Source organism: Triticum dicoccoides, chromosome 7B (assembly GCF_002162155.2).
Source record: "Triticum dicoccoides isolate Atlit2015 ecotype Zavitan chromosome 7B, WEW_v2.0, whole genome shotgun sequence".
In the NCBI taxonomy this organism is placed as follows: Eukaryota; Viridiplantae; Streptophyta; class Magnoliopsida; order Poales; family Poaceae; genus Triticum; species Triticum dicoccoides.
Genome location: NC_041393.1, coordinates 525,769,265 through 525,781,396, shown reverse-complemented (window position 1 = coordinate 525,781,396; position 12,132 = coordinate 525,769,265). Strand labels below are relative to the sequence as shown.

General features: G+C 46.1%; 1 protein-coding gene across 1 annotated transcript; it reads left to right on the top strand.

The window, feature by feature from the left end:
- The first annotated feature begins 5,101 nt into the window (after nt 1–5,101).
- Nucleotides 5,102–10,845, top strand: LOC119336008 (110 kDa U5 small nuclear ribonucleoprotein component CLO-like). The gene is made up of 10 exons (XM_037608048.1): nt 5,102–6,040; nt 7,282–7,350; nt 7,437–8,630; nt 8,709–8,807; nt 8,916–9,074; nt 9,314–9,399; nt 9,489–9,687; nt 9,794–9,904; nt 10,006–10,212; nt 10,296–10,845. Exons 1-10 carry the CDS (start codon nt 5,276–5,278, stop codon nt 10,389–10,391), a joined length of 2,985 nt encoding a protein of 994 aa, XP_037463945.1. The 5' UTR covers nt 5,102–5,275; the 3' UTR covers nt 10,392–10,845.
- The last annotated feature ends 1,287 nt before the right edge of the window (nt 10,846–12,132 follow it).

Here is a 12,132-nt window from a genome sequence, read left to right as displayed (position 1 = left end):
TATGATGATGTAATGATGCAAAGCATGCATGAGCATGTTATATCTGCGGGTGCAATGAACATAGCAGCAGCGTTGATAAACAAAGCATGCATGATGTATGATGCATAACGTGTACAATGTGTAGTATCGTAAAATACCAGCAAACGAAAAAGAATTAAAATGAAAACACAAAATTAAATGAAAAAGAAATCATAAAACTAAAAACCCACCAAACCTTATAGTACCGGTTGGTGTTACCAACCGGTACTAAAGGGCTCCAGGCCCCCGGAGCTGGCTCGTGCCACGTGGTTGCCCTTTAGCACCGGTTCGTGCTGAACCGGTACTAAAGGGGGGGGGGCCTTTAGTGACCACAAATTAGTGCCAGTTATGTAACCGGCACTATAGGGCCTTACGAACCGGTGCTAATGCCCGGTTCTGCACTAGTGGGGGTAGGGCACGCCTCCCTGCCTCGTGGCCACCTCAAAGCTTCCTTGACGTCTACTCCAAGTCTCCTGGATTGCTTATGTTCGAAAAATAACTCTCCCGAAGGTTTCATTCCGTTTGGACTCCGTTTGATATTCCTTTTCTTCGAAACACTGAGGAACCTTCACTCTAGATTCAACAGAGGAACAAGGGCTAAAAAATAACTCTCCCGAAGGTTTCATTCCGTTTGGACTCTCCTGAATTGCAAACCTCCACTCTAGATTCAACAGAGGAACAAGGGCTAAAAAATATACTGGATTTTGCTTCGCTTACCATTTGACCCGACGCCGCACAATATTCATCCAAAGCCCTTCGTAGACTTGTAGCATTGTTGTTGTCTGCTTTCATAAGAATGAGCGAGTCATCGGCAAATAGCAAATGTCACACCGTAGGCGCCCCTCTACAAACTTTCACCCCCATCAAATTTCCAGTCTCTTCTTCGTGTATCAGGAGACTAGTAAGACCTTCGGCGCACAATAATAATAGGTATGGTGAAAGAGGGTCTCCCTGTCGGAGTCCCCTCGATGGAGCAAAACTATAAGAGAAATCATTATTCACTCTCACCCTGTAAGTGAGCGATGTTACACACTCCATGATAAGTTTTATCCATTCCAAATCAAAACCAAGCTGAATTAAAATCCCTTTCAAGAAACACCATTCCACTCTGTCATATGCCTTGTGCATGTCCAATTTTACCGCACAATTTCCAGTCTTTCCATGCCTCTTATTTTTAATGGCATGATAGCTCTCATAAGAGATAAGGAAATTATCAGTAATCAACCTTCCCGGTACAAAAGCACTTTGCATCGGAGAAATTACCTCAGGCAAAAGTACCTTGAGTCGGTTCGCAAGGAGTTTTGAAATCACCTTATACACCATGTTGCATAAACTTATTGGACGGAATTGGGTGATATGACCGGGGCTGTCAGTTTTTGGAATCATGACTATTATAGTTTCATTCCACCCATCCGGAATCTTCTTTGAGTTAACTGCCAATAAGACTTCATCAATAAGATCATCCCCAATAATATGTCAGAATCTTTTATAGAAAACTGCGTGTAACCCATCCGGACGGGGGGCTTTGAAATCCCCGATGCTAAAAAGGGCCTTCTTAACTTCATCTCGAGTATATTCTGCTGTTAACATGTCATTCATGGCCCGACTCACCTTCGTTTTTACCTTTGCTAGCACGTCCGGATCCAGCATGTAGGACGCCTAACGTGAACAGTGTTTTGAAGTACTCCACCGCTAGGTTCTTTAAATCATCCGGATCCTCTACCCAGTCACCACTATCGTTTCTCAGTTTCTTGATAAAGTTCCTCCTCCTTCTGGCAAAGGCGGATCCATGAAAAAACGCAGTGTTACAATCTCCGTGGCCTAGCCAGTTAACTCTGCCACGTTGCACCTAGTACAGTTCTTCTTGTTCTAACAAATTCTCAATTTGCATATGAAGTTCTTGCTGCCTTGCGATTGCCTCATCTGATAATTGGCCGGTCATAACATCATTTAATTCACGGTGCAATTTTTTTCAGCCTAGTACGCGGACCCTTAAGCACATTCTTATCCCATCGATGTAGTTCCTCATGAACTTCTGCCGTCCGGCCTGACAACGTTGGTTGTCTGTCCTTTGCTCGTTCCCGCGCAGCAAGTATGATTTCCTCAACCGATTCTCCACAAAACCATTTTGCCTCAAATTTCTTAGGTGCTTCATATCTCATAGTCTGCACCCGTTCAGAATAAATAGTATCAATAAGAATCGGCGATGATCAGACTTGTTAAACTCTTCATTGGTCACTCCATGATGGGGAAACATGGTGGTCCAACCATGATTACTGACCGCCCTATCAAGTCTCTCCCTGATTTGACCTTGTCTCCAAGTGAAAATGTCACCGTGATATCCCTGATCTTCCAGATTACATTCATCTAGTACATCTCTAAAAGCCCGCATGCATCGTTGGGGCCTGATGTTACCCCCGTCTTTCTCGAATCCATGCAAGATTTCATTGAAATCACCGGCTACTACCCACGACAAATCAACCATGGCCTGAAGCCCTCTCAAGTAATCCCATGTCAGATGCTTCCGGTCTCCCCTTGGTTCGCCATACAACCCAGTAAACCTCCATCCCGATGCACTGTTTTCATCAATACGAATATCAATATAGTTTCTATGAATTTTCGAAGAAGTGACCTTTATTTCATCCGTCTGCATCATCACAAGTCCACCACTCTGGCCGTCGCTTACTGAGACCTCTATCCCTGAAAACTTCAACGTCGTTTGAGAATTTCTGCCTTTGCCTTACTCAGGTGCGCTTCAGACAAAAAAGCACATCTAGTTTTATCCGCTCGTGCAATAACACGAGCACATGAATTGCCGCGGATTTTTGCATGCCCTGGCAATTCCAACTAAGTATTTTCATTGCACGGGACAAACCTCTAAAGCAACTGAAGCTTGCACGTATCAAACCAGACTTTGAAAGCCGCTGACGCTTGCATGTAGCAAAACAGACCTCCAAAGCAAGCCACCTCCGTGAGGCACCTCAATAGCACAATGCTTCAATAATCCACACGGCAGAAGAAGACAGACAACCTGACGGATCAAGTCGACTGGAAACAAGACGACACACCATCCATCAAGCCAGGCTTACGGAGGGGTCAGAAAAATACATCACGACCTGAACTAGCACGCCGGCTGGAGACGAGAACGACCTGATTGCCGCAATGCGGAGAGGCCGGACTAAGCAGCGGCGACAACACCGGCCGCCGAAGTGGCGGCTGGCGGCGCCGCGAGACCTAGATTGATTTTCATTTTCCCCCAATCTGGTTGGCGGATGGTGCGCTTTTAATCGGCCAGGTGACGAGAATCTTTTCCTTTTTCTTTTACCCCAAAATTTAGTTCGTCGAAAAGATAATACTCCCTCCTTCCATCTATATAGGGCCTAATGCATTTTTCGAGGCTAACTTTGACCAAATATTAGAGCAATAATATATGACATGCAACTTACACAAAGCACACCGTTAAATTCGTGTGTGAAACGAGCTTTCAATGATATTAATCTTGTCAATAGTCAAAGGCGGTCTTAAAAAACGCATTAGGCCCTATATAGATGGAAGGAAGGAATAATTCAGATGGCAGTGACCCAGCTATTTTTCATCGGGAAACGTTTGGGGCCGGGGCACCGGCCGAACCTTCGGTCGGTCCAGTCCATGCGTGCACGCCGCGACCCAGTCACGAGCAACCACGTGGCGCTGCGGATCTCGCGAATCTCGCCTCATTCCTGTCTCGCAGCTCCGCGGATCTCGTCCCCATCCTCATCTCCTGCAGCGCCGGCGCCCACATCTCGCCGTCGGCCATGGAAGGTCGAATCCCCCGCGCGTCCATGGATGTAGATCTCACCCCGCCATGCTTTACAGCCGGTTTTGCCATTGGATGCAGCCCGTTGACCAATCCCCATCACCGGCGGTTGCAACTCCCACACGTCTCGTGCTTCTGCCTCGCCGCCGACGAGCCGGACGGCGATGGTCGACACAGGAGGCTTCTGCAGAATCGTCGCACCCCCTCATGTTGCAACCGTTTAAAAAAAAGCTTCATCCCCTAGATGAAAAGCTTCAACCGGATGTAGAGAAAGCTACAAGCGGTCAGCGTCATCGCCAGAAAGCTACAACCGTTGACATGAAATGCTACATCCTTCGATTAAAAAAGCTTCAACCGAAACGACACAAAAAACCTTGACCAAGTGCTGCTAAAAAGAAAATAGCTATAACTTTTGGTAAAAAAGCTTCAACGGTTGTTGGAAAAAGCTTCAACCATTGAGAGAGAAAGCTACAACTAGACACTATGAAAATAAGAAAGTTTCAACCAGCGACGGCTGGAGGTGGAAGAAGATGATAAAATGCTGCAGTTTTGCTACATGCTTCAACCGGCATAGATTTTTGCTACAATTGGCATAGCATTTTGCTATAACTAGCGTCACGTTTTGCTACAACACACAGCCGGCGTCGCGGTTTTGCTACAACTAGCATCGTTTTTTGCTACAACCGGCATAATGTTTTGCTACATCCATTATGGCTGAGCTGCGACCCAGCACGGGTTTCCGTGAATTCTGGCGGCGAGATCCAGCACGGGGGGCAGGGGCGGATGCTGCAACCGGTCGCCAGCGAGCTGCTACGGGCTCGCGGCGAGCTGCAACCTCGACCGGCCGTAACGGAGCTCGAGCCCAAATCCATGGCGGCAAGGAGATCATATGACGTATGTAAGACATGATTGAAGCAATTCCAAGGCGGCTTGATAGGTGGGGGAGCCCCTCGTCGACGTGATTCAGCTGCGGGGAGCGAATAACAGGCGGATCTAGCCGCCGCCGCCGCGGATCGGGGACGGTCAGTCGCGGGGGGATCCAACTCCCTGTTTTCCTTGTTGTGGCTGTTCGTACACGGTCGCAACAAAACTGTTCTTTTTTGCTGCAACGGTTGCTTCAGTCCATGTATGCGCGCAGATCTAACGGTCCATGCAAACCACATCGGACGGTTGGGCCTCGACCGGCCCAACTGTTGGGCCGGTGCGCCGGCGCAGCTGCCCTTTTTCATCACCGCAGTTTCACCGCTCCTCGCTCCTGTCTCCTGAGCCGAGCGGCAGGATCCCGATCCAAAAGACGACCGACCCTCGCCCTCGCGTATGCCGGTTTCGACCTCACTTTGCCCCGCTGTGCTGTACCGCCTCCCTCCTCTTCCCTCTCACCCCAAATCCCAAACCTCCGCGCCCCCCTTCCGGCGGTCCCCAAAACCCTAGCCCGCCGCCGCCCCCGCCGATCCCGCCGCCATGGATGACAGCCTCTACGACGAGTTCGGCAACTACATCGGCCCGGAGCTCGCCGACTCCGACGCCGATGACTCGGACGCCGCCGCCTCCCCGTCCCCCTCGCAGTCCCGCTCCCCCTCCCCGGCGCGCTCCCCGTCCGGCTCCCCCGGCTCCCGCCGCCCCGCCGCCCTCATGGACGTCGACGACGACGACTACGCCGACGCCGCCCAGAACGCCGTCGTCCTCGCCGAGGACAAGAAGTACTACCCCACCGCCGAGGAGGTCTACGGCCCGGGCGTCGAGGCGCTCGTCATGGACGAGGACGAGCAGGCGCTCGAGAAGCCCATCGTCGCGCCGCCCCGCGTCGTCAAGTTCGAGGTCGGCACCCGCGCCGGCGCGACCTCCACCTACGCCTCCACCGATTTCATCCTCGGCCTCGCCTCCAACCCGCTGCTGGTCCGCAATGTGGCGCTCGTGGGCCACCTGCAGCACGGGAAGACGGTGTTCATGGACATGCTCGTGGAGCAGACCCACGAGGTGGACACGTTCGACTCCGAGGGCGAGCGCCACATCCGGTTCACAGACACCCGGGTGGACGAGCAGGAGCGCAGGGTCTCCATCAAGGCTGTGCCCATGTCACTCGTGCTTGAGTCGGGGAATGGCAAGTCCTATCTCTGCAATATCATGGACACGCCTGGGCATGTCAATTTTTCCGACGAGATGACTGCTGCGCTCAGGCTAGCGGATGGGGCTGTGCTTGTTGTCGATGCTGCTGAGGGCGTCATGGTAATTCATTGATCCTATTGCTTTATACATCTCTGCTTAATTGATGGGTTGAACTCTGTTTACTATATCGAAGTAGGGAGTATTAAACTGAAATTAGTGTTGTGACTTTTTTGTATGTTAGATAAGGGTTGTCCATCATAATTCAGTTTGACAAGAGATTTGCTAGGGATACATCTTTACAGCTTCACAAGTTCATAATTCAGGAGTATTTCTGTTGGAAGTGGATAAAACATATGTGTATCAGTATTACCACCACATCTTACCCAAGCATCTGAAGGATACAGTGAATAACATGGCTGGTTCAAAACAGTGATAGGCTTATGCAAGGCGGCCTTTGCCTACTACTCCCTCCGTCCCATAATGTAAGACGTTTTTTAGCACTGGTGTAGTCTAAAAAAACGTCTTACATTATGGGACGGAGGGAGTACCTAATAGACGTTTAAGCATCCTAGGTGTTGCCTAGGCAGTTGTGCAGTTTTGACTGTCAGGGGTGTATTTCGCATATAGACATTTAATTTAGGGCATGTCAATGACTAAACTACCAGCTACTGGTTTGGCCGTTGCCTAGCGCTTAAGAACAGGAGACTGAAAGCTTGAAGCTACAAATATACTAGTTAGCACTATATAAGAACAGGAGATCTGCATGTTTTAAACAGACGATTTTTATCCCACGTCTAACAGTTCTGAAGGCAAATAGATAATGCTTTATTTTAACTTGGTTTATGTGAGCTTAACCTTTTATTCAGTTGGAACATATAAGTGGTTTGTTGGTGCTGCATTTGGGACACTAACACCTGCACCTGCTGATGACAAAGGCATTGAGAAATCAATAGAGTTCACACTTGGTAGCATGTTGAAAATGTGTTGTTTTCTTGAAATTATCAGCATTGTTTTGTCATTGGGTCTGTTGTGTTGTCTTAAAAATGGAGCACAAATTATCATAAATTAGAACATAATAACAGGCCTGACGAGCAAAACATCTGTTGTCAACTTGTTCGTCTTGTATTAGCTAATGACCTTCACTACTGTTTTCACTCAAATGAAAAACTGCAAATATGCAACATGCACCAGAAGCAGAATATATGTTGGTGGTGTAGAGTTTTTTCCTTTTGCCAATAACAGCAGTAGCTTGGCTGCATGCATACATGCCAGCATTCTCAGAATTAAATTGCTGAAGTTAATTTTCTTTTTTATTGGGACATTATATATATTTGTATTTATTTATCTCCATTGATGAGTAGGTAAACACTGAGAGGGCGATTCGTCATGCAATCCAAGAAAGACTTCCCATCGTTGTTGTGATTAACAAGGTACATTTTGCCTGGTTCCACTTTTTTCTAATACAATTCGGTTCCAAGCTGAAGCTGATGTATGCTCTCACTTTGTGGTTTTACAGGTTGACAGACTGATAACAGAGCTAAAGCTACCCCCAAATGATGCGTATTTTAAGCTACGACATACACTGGACACAATCAATGATCTAATCTCATCTTGTTCTACCACAGTAGGTGGCACTCAACTGGTAGACCCTGCTGCTGGAAATGTTTGCTTTGCGAGTGGTTCTGCTGGCTGGTCTTTTACCTTGCAATCGTTTGCGCATCTTTATTTGAAGATTCATGGGATTCAGTTTGACCATGAGAAATTTGCATCTCGTCTATGGGGAGATTTGTATTATGACCATAACTCTAGAACCTTCAAAAAGAAGCCGCCAGCAGCAGGTGCTAATAGGTCATTCATTGAGTTCATCCTTGAGCCTCTGTATAAAATCTATAGTCAGGTTGTTGGAGAGCAACAGAAAATTCTTGAAATAACTCTCGCTGACTTGGGTGTGACACTGAGCAATGCAGCTTATAAGCTTAATGTTAGGCCTTTGCTGAGACTTGCTTGCCGCTCAATTTTTGGCACTGCTACTGGTTTTACTGACATGTTAGTGAAAAACATCCCCAATGTGAAGGATGGTGCTGCAAGGAAAATAGAACACATATACACTGGTCAACAAGATTCCTCCATTGTGGATGCAATGAAGAAATGTGATTCCCTTGGTCCTCTTATGGTCAATGTTACAAAACTGTATCCTAAGCCTAACTGTAGTGTCTTTGATGCCTTTGGACGAGTTTATAGTGGCACAATACAGACTGGTCAGGCAGTTCGGGTGCTTGGAGAAGGCTATTCCCCCGATGATGAAGAGGATATGACTGTCAAAGAGGTCACCAAGCTGTGGGTCTATCAGGCACGGTACCGTGTTCCAATAAGTAAGGCCCCTGCTGGTTCTTGGGTTCTTATTGAAGGCGTGGATGCATCAATCATGAAAACTGCAACCATATGTCCTATGAACATGGATGAAGATGTGTACATATTTAGACCTCTACGCTTCAATACCTTACCTGTTGTGAAGATAGCAGCTGAGCCTCTTAACCCGAGTGAGCTACCTAAAATGGTGGAAGGTCTACGTAAAATTAGCAAGAGCTACCCTCTTGCTATTACTAAGGTAGAAGAGTCAGGAGAACACACTATACTTGGGACTGGTGAGCTATATCTAGATTCTATAATGAAGGACCTCAGAGAGCTTTACTCTGAGGTAGAAGTGAAGGTATAAATCAATGCACTTGGTCTATTTTCCCTTCTTTTTTGAAGCAGATTTTTACCTTGCTGCTTTATTTGTACACAGGTTGCAGATCCAGTTGTGACATTTTGTGAAACAGTTGTTGATACTTCCTCTATGAAATGTTTTGCTGAAACACCCAACAAGAGGAACAAAATTACCATGGTTAGATTTTGTTTTTTTGGCTTTTCTTGTGCCCATCTTTCTTCATCATGGTAAACAAACACACATGGTCAACTAATTGCGGCTTTCTTTGTCTGTGGAAACATGCAGTTAGCTGAACCACTAGAGAAGGGCTTGGCAGAAGATATAGAGAATGGCCTCGTTAGCCTTGACTCGAGGCAGAAAGAAGTCACCGACTTCTTTCGCCAACGCTACCAGTGGGATGTGCTTGCAGCAAGGTCAATATGGGCTTTTGGACCTGACAAGCAGGTATGGCAAACTGCTTACTGACCTGCCATTGTGTAGGCGTGTAGCAAATTTGATTTTATTGGTTGGGCTCTCTCATCTGTTATTAGAGTTGTATGAGTCCCTCCAGCGTACTGATTAAATGTTTCCAGTTGATGTTGAGTTGGTCACGTGCCACAAACTTTCCAGCAGACCATCAGTTCGTTGCATCCATATTATATTTTCCACTTTGTGGACTGAATGTATCATACTTTGACACACAGGGTCCTAACATTCTATTGGATGACTCTCTTTCGGTTGAGGTGGATAAGAATTTGCTGAATGCAGTCAAAGATTCAATTGTTCAAGGGTAGGGCACTCTGTTCTGTTAATTCAAATTTCCTTTGGAATCTTTGTCAGTGCCTTTCTTAACCATTTTATTTACTGCCCTAACCTCAGGTTTCAGTGGGGGGCTAGAGAAGGCCCCTTGTGTGATGAACCAATTAGGAATGTGAAGTTCAAGATCTTAAATGCAAATATCGCTCCAGAACCATTGCACCGTGGAGGTGGCCAAATAATCCCCACCGCTCGTCGGGTTGTCTACTCAGCATTTCTAATGGCTAATCCTCGACTAATGGAGCCTGTTTATTATATTGAGGTTAGTTATGGGAATCATGGTTCTTGTACATAGACTAATCATCATTATCTAGAACACGTGTATTTGATGACCTGATCTAACAAATGCGTGCATTTGGCATTGGTAGATCCAAACTCCAATTGACTGTGTGTCTGCTATATATACGGTCCTGTCACGGCGACGTGGCCATGTGACAGCCGATGTACCCAAGCCAGGCACTCCAGTATATGTTGTCAAGGTAAGAAGTGTGCTCCATTTCTTCTGATCCAGCCTTATTTTTTTAATCTGGCGTAAGACCTGTATGACTCTTGCTGATGGTATAACTTCTACATTTGTCAGGCATTTTTACCTGTCATAGAGTCTTTTGGGTTTGAGACAGATCTCAGATACCATACACAGGGACAAGCATTTTGTGTGTCAGTGTTTGACCACTGGGCTATTGTTCCTGGTGATCCTCTTGACAAGGGCATTGTTCTCCGGCCTTTGGAACCAGCACCTATCCAACACCTTGCCCGTGAGTTCATGGTAAAGACCAGGCGAAGGAAGGTGAGACATACATGGATACTGAACGTACATACAGCCTCTTTTGAACTGATCATGAATTAATCATATGCACACCCATTTTCCAGGGCATGAGCGAGGATGTTAGCATCAACAAGTTCTTTGACGAGGCCATGATGAACGAGCTGGCGCAACAGACTGCAGATATCCACCTGATGATGTAGTTTGACGATGGAAGTCCATTGTTCTGGTGCGCTGGGAACATATCAAGTACTTTCATGGGGCTATCATGACGCGATCTTCAAGGAGACGCAATTTGCCGCGTTTTGATGGTGGGTATTATTATTATTTGTAACAGATCATTGTAGACTGAGTACCATCTGTAGTCATGTATGTACTATCGCTCTAACATCTACGCCGTCTAACCAGTTAGTGTAACCATCGACAGAGAGCTGAGACTTGTGGTTGATTTTTGATAGGCGATGGCATTTCCAGGGACAATAATGCCTTTACTTGTTTGATCCTTTCTTCACAAATTACAACCATTGTAGCACCGAGCGCCTTTTCAAGTTTCTGGAGGATAGTTCTGTTTCTTGCCATGCCTATTTGATCTGTGTTTTTATCAGGATGGATTACTGGACGTAATGTGCTTTCGTGGTAAACTCTTGTGAGGTGGTGTATCTCTATCGCTATGGTCATGCTGTGTAATACTTAAATCTTTTATCCAGGTTTCAAAGTTTGTATTCTGTTTTTTCTTTTGAGAATTTTGTATTCTGTTACTGCCCCCTCCGTTCCATATTGTGCATAAGGGCCCATTTGGTTTAATGGAGGGGGAATGGGAGCTTATTAAGGGTGAACAGATTAAAAGTCCACTGATTGGCTAGAGATTGGTAGTTTGAGTGGAAACGGAAATAAACTTCCATCCTTTCTGGATTAACTTCCATCATATGTATCAAACATCAGATTTGCTAATTCCAATCTAGATGGGAGTTAGCTATGTCACATGCTTATTTGTCCACCCAGGCCCTCCACAAGGAAAAGCTTCATATTCATGCACGTCCATCATATACACAAATTCATCATCAATTCAACAATTTGACAAAACAAATAAATCATAATTCAATAATTCAACACATGACAATTCTTTAAAAAAAAATCATACATAGATAGGCGATACACAAATGAATCAAATGCCTCCATAGTTGCGCTCATTGATCCTCTTTTTCATGTTGATCAACCACTTCTTGCATTCCCAATCCAAGAGGCTAGTGTACCACAACATGATCCGACTCTCTCAATGTCGTCGCCTTCTGAAGCTACCATTTTGCATATTTCTCTTGCATCTGCAAATCTTTTTTCTCTCTCAATGTTCAGCTTGTCTTTCACCCTCTCTCGCCCGTACTCCATCCTCTTCCTTTGCATATTCATGAAGAGCATGTACCTCTACTTCTTCTTCAACTCCTTGGCGGGAAAAAAATACCCGTCCATATGATGAAGAGCCTGTACCTCTACTTCTTCAACTCCTTGGCAGGAAAAAAAATACACCCGTCCATATGATGGACATTTTGCTTGCTGCGCCATCACGCGCGCCCCTCCTTCTCCCATTTGTTTTCCATCACCTGCCGACTCCTCTTTGGCATGGTGACTTGTAGTCTTGTGCGTCCGCTCCTCCACTTTGCTCCTCTTTGAACTTCTTCATCCGATCCAATAGATTGATGAGAGCTAGAACCATCATTTTTCTTTATCTTCTTGGGGTCGCCTTTGAACTCCTCAACGAGGTTTTTTCACTTTGATTTCCCATTCAATTGCAACCAACAATGAGACAAAGCGTAATGGCTTGCCCTCGGTTTGTTGGTATACATTCGCCGCCAAAGTTGCATGGCTTTGGAGTTCAATGTCAGTTTGGTTTTAGCCAACCACTTGTGTATAGTAGCCCATGTGTTTGATGATTTTTGTTTGAATGTG